The sequence below is a fragment of the Lethenteron reissneri genome, unplaced genomic scaffold (assembly GCF_015708825.2).
Source record: "Lethenteron reissneri isolate LAM-NWPU_2019-01 unplaced genomic scaffold, ASM1570882v1 scaffold_1630, whole genome shotgun sequence".
Lineage (NCBI taxonomy): Eukaryota > Metazoa > Chordata > Hyperoartia > Petromyzontiformes > Petromyzontidae > Lethenteron > Lethenteron reissneri.
In genome coordinates this window covers 225,550-231,549 of record NW_026891367.1, presented here as the reverse complement: position 1 = coordinate 231,549, position 6,000 = coordinate 225,550, and the positions used below count along the sequence as shown (strand labels likewise).

The following is a 6,000-nucleotide window of genomic DNA, read 5'->3' as shown; positions in this document are numbered from 1 at the left end:
CAAATGCGATCAGTTTCTGAAATTAGTATCCTTTTTGAGATTTCCTCTTTAAAACAAAAACTCAAATCTATCATATAAAGTGAGAGCCCTTGCCTGCAAGATTGGCATTTCGCTCACCAGAACTGAGTTTTAACAAGACTTAGCTTTTTTGTGCTGAAATTATTGACTCAATAACGTCAATGAGACCACAATAATCAAATTATTTTGCTGGGTTGTGTGACATTGTGTGTTTTTATGACCACATTTTTTTATGCTTTCTGAAAAAGTGTTGAGACTCAGTGAGACTCTCATTGGTAAACAAACGTGATGACAATAATAACCCCAACAAAATGGGAATATACAATTTCCTTATATATACACACATGTTTGTTTTTACATTAAGTAGCAAAATACAAATTTTTCTCACTTATTCTCCATGGAAATGTAACAGGACCCTGCGGGATGGGCTGGTAGGGACGAATAACCAAAGAATATAAACACAATGTATGATTACACTTGTTTAGCCACGAAAGCCTCACTGAGTGTAAAGGTTTTTGTAGGGTCCTGCCAAGTGTTTGCAGTAGGGGGCGATGTTGCTACCAGGATAGCCTCACTGAGTGTAAAGGTTTTTGTAGGGTCCTGCCAAGTGTTTGCAGTAGGGGGCGATGTTGCTACCAGGATAGCGTCACTGAGTGTAAAGGTTTTTGTAGGGTCCTGCCAAGTGTTTGCAGTAGGGGGCGATGTTGCTACACCTAATCGGACGATACGAAGGGAGAGTTTGAGGCCTAGTTCTAGACTTTAGGCCTAGCTGTAGGCTTTAGGCCGCTGTGAGTTAATTTTTAATTTAAATGTTTTAATTGTTAATGTAAAAGCTTGAAATTTAAATGTTTCTATTTAAAAACATCAGGGAATGTAACATTGTTAACCATTAACTCCCTTTCACACACGCGGGGGTACGATACGAAGGGAGAGTTTGTGGCCGAGTTCTAGGCTTTAGGCCGAGCTGTAGGCTTTAGGCCGCTGTGAGTTAATTTTTAATTCCTTTATATTAAGTTCGCGTGCTTGCTTGCTTGCTTACGACCGTGCAAACCTATCGGTCGTTTTTTAACCCACTTCCCGTGATCCAATCGAGCTGACATTTTGCACACAGACTCGTTGTGCGTGACAATTAATGTTCCAAAATTTTACACTGTTTAGGGAAAACAAATTAAATATTGAATTACCAATTGTTTAATACTGCAGACAATCATCTGACCCATAGGTGGCAGCCATCTCAAGCCAGAGGACGAGAGGACTCTAGCCGCCACGCATATAAAGGATTTAGAGTGAAAAACTTTGTTTTTACGGGTTATACTTATTATCTCCATGGGAATGTATAATCCTAAACAGATGTTATCCTAAACTTATCTTCAGCGTTGCCTTACAGAAATATTTTCAAGGAGTTTCCTTTCTTCAACTTGGTTCAGTCTCGTGTCATGAATGACGTGAGTAGATGACATTTTACACTTAAACAAACGTGTAACTTACGGTTTGATTTGTGTGCAGTGATACCAGTTTTGTTTTATACTCTTTGGTTCTTTCGGTAAAGTCACGTAGGTGAAAATTAAAAAATATAATAAAAATAACAAAAATAAAATTAATAAGATAAAATGAACTAATATTTCGTTATTTCCCTTTTTATTTTATTTTAATTAAAAAAAATTATTTTTTTCTTTTTATTTTCATTAAAATAAAATAAAAAGGAAAAAATAAAAAATAAATTAAATCACATTTAATGGAAAACGACAAAATTAAATGTGATTTAATTTAGTTTTCATTTTTTATTTTCATTTTATTATTTTCACCGACGTGACTTTACCGAAAGAACCAAAGATCATTTCAGTCACGAAAACTTCAAATCTAGAATCAGTTTTGTTTTGCTCGGTGCTCTACATCTTCACTACTGATTGTGACGATGTCTGTGGAATGAACCAAGAGGGTTGATAACACATTCCGGCTGCGGAGGGAGCTGGTAGGAACGTTGGGTTGCTTTGTCAATGGCCTGCAGGGTCAACGGCGACGTGGTGTATTCCACAAATATAAGCCGGCGTGAGTAGGTTAAACGTTGAGTTTTATAAGGGCACCACGTGGTGACCAGCCCCTCCCCACCCAGCCCCACCCCTCCCACCCAGCCCCTCCCCACCCTCCCCTCCCCACCCAGCCCCTCCCCACCCTCCCCTCCCCACCAAGCCCTCCCCACCCAGCCCCTCCCCACCCTCCCCACCCAGCCCCTTCCCACCCTCCCCTCTCCACCCAGCCTCACCCCTCCCATTTGTGGATGCACGACGGACGGACGGACGGACAGACACAATAATCCCCTGTGGGCTGGTGTAACCAGGAGGTTCCTACCAGTATTAATGGCCATTACTGAGTGAAAAGATCATAAGGCTACAACGTTTAAGATTTCTCTGGGTAATCACACGGGCATGTGATGAGGTGACCGAACCACAGACTGAGCGGCTCACAATCCCAAATTTGTGATTTCAAATCTAGGTTGGGGGTTGACTCACCCCATCATCTTACCGGGGTAGATAAAACGGGTACCACTTTGTGGATGAGTCGGCAGCGATTACCCAATGGAGAGACAGACTCGTCTCCAACTTAACGTCGCCTCATTGAGCAGGGACTGACGTCGGCTGTGACTAACTCTGCCGAATTGATAACACTTGCACAACTTGCAAGAGGCAATGACAGTACCTCGTATGAATGCTGGAGATGACTTTGTACGATGTTTAACAAACTTTGTCTGACATTTTTTCACAAAATTAAGATTCTGTACACAAACAGACCTGTAGTGGTTTGTGCTCCGACTGGCTCTGGAAAGACTGTTATTTTTGAGCTGGCCATCATTCGTCTCCTAATGGAATGCCAAGGACCCTGCTGCAATGCGAAAGTGATCTATAGTAAGTAGCAGGGGCGGAGTGTATGAGTGAGTGTATGAGTGAGTGTATGAGTGAGTGTATGAGTGAGTGTATGAGTGAGTGTATGAGTGAGTAAATGTGTATGAGTGAGTGAGTGTATGAGTGAGTGTATGAGTGAGTAAATGTGTATGAGTGAGTGAGTGTATGAGTGAGTGTATGAGTGAGTGTATGAGTGAGTGAGTTAGTGTATGAGTGAGTGTATGAGTGAGTGTATGAGTGAGTGTATGAGTGAGTGTATGAGTGAGTAAATGTGTATGAGTGAGTGAGTGAGTGTATGAGTGAGTGTATGAGTGAGTGTATGAGTGAGTGTATGAGTGAGTAAATGTGTATGAGTGAGTGAGTGTATGAGTGAGTGTATGAGTGAGTGAGTGTATGAGTGAGTGAGTGTATGAGTGAGTGTATGTATGAGTGTATGGGCGGTTTCTTCATTAGGGCGATTGGGCGACGCACCACCAATGTCATTCAACCACAGAGTCACGCTAGCCGTCACTGTGCCTCTGGATATAGTCCAATCAGCGTCATGTCACGTTCTGTGGAGTACCGACTCTTTTTGGGCGATTTCACTCCGGCTGAGAATCGCCCCGAGTGTTCCCATAGACTTACATTCAAAGATGTGTTTTTTCGACCGGGGGGTGCTGCAAAGCATTCTCTACGGCTTCCGGGAGGGCTCGCACTAACGTGCTTACGTCATCATACGTAAGCACGTTTCATCCAACAATATTATTTGTCGCCACCTAGTGGAATCTTTAATAAACGAAACTGAGTGGATTGTAATAATAGTGAGTATAGAAACAAACAAGATGTATTGTAAGAGTCACTTTATTTGTCATTAATATTAAAGAAGTGAAGTTGCCTTTACATGCTTAAGCTGTTAATTTATCCATTGCATGGGTGGACCTTATCCTTATCAATCATCGAGACATTTGCCCCCCCTGAGAGATTTTGCAGGAGCCGCCACTGGTAAGTACGTCTCTTAATCGTTGCATGATACATTGTTGCAATTGCCCACACACGGTATTGTATTCGTACAACAGCAAAGCGCGTTTGATGTCGGCCTGCTTGAGCATGAATGTGACGCCTACCCCCCCCCCCCCCCCCCCCCCAGTGGCCCCCATCAAGGCACTGTGTCGGGAGAAATTCGAAGACTGGCAGAACAAGTTCGGAGCACTGGGCATTCAGTGCAAAGAGCTGACCGGAGACACGGATGTCGATGACTTTTTTGAGATACAAAATGCCCAAATAATATTGACAACGCCGGTAAGTTATTATTGGTTTTTTTACCCTTCTATCTGGCAACAAAACTGACACCTTTTTACAAGGAGTCATGTTTGCATAGACCACAATATCAGAGTTGTGTTTTCTTTGTTTGCATTATGACTACTTGTGTTGTGGTTATTGCAAACATGATGCCTTGTATAAAGGTGTCAGTTTTGTACCAGTTGACAGGGAAAAAACCTCCTACTACGACAATATCCGCTGTTGAGTCTTTACAAGACTGGGCAAGCACCTGTAGAGGCCGTACACATATACGCTTGCACACACAAGACGCTATAAAAGTTTGCATTTATACAATGAATATCATACCTAGTCAATCACACATATATACAGTTTTAAATGGTTTAGGCCTTAGATATTTCACGTGTAAGTTTATACCTTTGGAAGCAGGCATACTTTTTAATGGTGTGATTATTTCAAGGACAGTGCACATACATTATCAGAGTTCTGTTTTTTGTTTGCATTCCGACTGCAGGTATTGTGGTCTATGCAAACATGACTCCTTGTAAAAAGGTGTCAGTTTTGTTGCCAGATAGAAGGGTAAAAAACCAATTATCATATTTTTTCTTCTGGCAAATGAGGTACCAATGGTGTAAATGCTTCACCTCGAGCTCTCATACTCTGATGGTGCGTTGTCTTTGAGTTGGGCGCCTTTTGGCGTCATCTGGTCCAACACCATGTGAGACTAGGCTCTAAGGAAAGCTGTCTCGGGTGTGGACCAATAAACTTCAAGGACAGTGCTTACATTATCAGAGTTATGTTTTTTGTTTGCATTATGGCTGCATGTATTGTGGTCTATGCAAACATGACTCCTTGTAAAAAGGTGTCAGTTTTGTTGCCAGATAGAAGGGTGAAAAACCAATTATCATATTTTTACTGGCAAATGAGGTTTCAATGGTGGAACATCGGTAAGTGTTGGAAAAAAAATAAGCCGACAACAATACGCCTCCGTCACGTAGCTGCCCTTCCACATTGAAATCAAGGGCATCTTTTTCAGACATCCCATCAGCCACCACCACGACCTTCTGGGATGATAACAATGTCAGCAGTATTGGCTCAACAAAAGCAATACTTCATCATGGGACCTCCTTTGCCAGTACCGAAATATACTCATAGGGGTTTTCCCCTTTTTTCTGGCAACAAAACTGACACCTTTTGCAGGAAGCATGCTTACATTGACCACAATACTTGCAGTGAAATGCAAACAAAAAACAATACTCTGATAATGTATGCATTGTCTTTGAAACTGATTGGTCCACACCCGAGACAGCTTTCCTTAGAGCCTAGTCTCACATTGGTGTTGGACCAGATGACGTCTAAAGGCCTTGTATTAAGCTGTCAGTTTTGTACCAGTTTAAAGGGTAAAAACCTACTACTATATGTTGCCACTGGTAAGGGAGATGTCTCATAGTGGCAATGCTTACCCCGAGCTCCCAATACTCTGATAGTGCGCTGTCTTTGAGTTGTGCGCCTTTTGGCGTCATCTGGTCCAACACCAATGTAGGCAAGGCTCTAAGAAAAGCTGTCTTGGGTGTGGACCAATCAACTTCAAGGACAGTGCATATCATTACCATCATCAGAGTTGTTTCCTTTTGTTTGCATTTTGACTGCTTGTGTTGTGGTTATTGCAAACATGATGCCTTGTATTAAGCTGTCAGTTTTGTACCAGTTGAAAGGGTAAAAACCTACTACTATATGTTGCCACTGGTAAAGGAGACGTCTCATAGTGTCAATTCTCCTACTTGTGTTCAAGGCCTTCAATGGGCTTGCTGCACCTCGCATCCAG

General features: G+C 42.1%; 1 protein-coding gene across 1 annotated transcript in view; it reads left to right on the top strand.

The window, feature by feature from the left end:
* Positions 1 to 6: 6 nt before the first annotated feature.
* The window catches only part of LOC133362811 (probable ATP-dependent DNA helicase HFM1), a 134,488-nt gene continuing 128,494 nt past the window's right edge, over positions 7 to 6,000 (top strand). The window contains exons 1-4 of the mRNA XM_061581756.1: positions 7 to 25; positions 1,393 to 1,463; positions 2,789 to 2,921; positions 4,045 to 4,196. Coding sequence (XP_061437740.1) covers positions 1,455 to 1,463; positions 2,789 to 2,921; positions 4,045 to 4,196 — 294 coding nt within the window. The 5' untranslated portion in view covers positions 7 to 25; positions 1,393 to 1,454. The remainder of the gene's footprint in view (positions 26 to 1,392; positions 1,464 to 2,788; positions 2,922 to 4,044; positions 4,197 to 6,000) is intronic.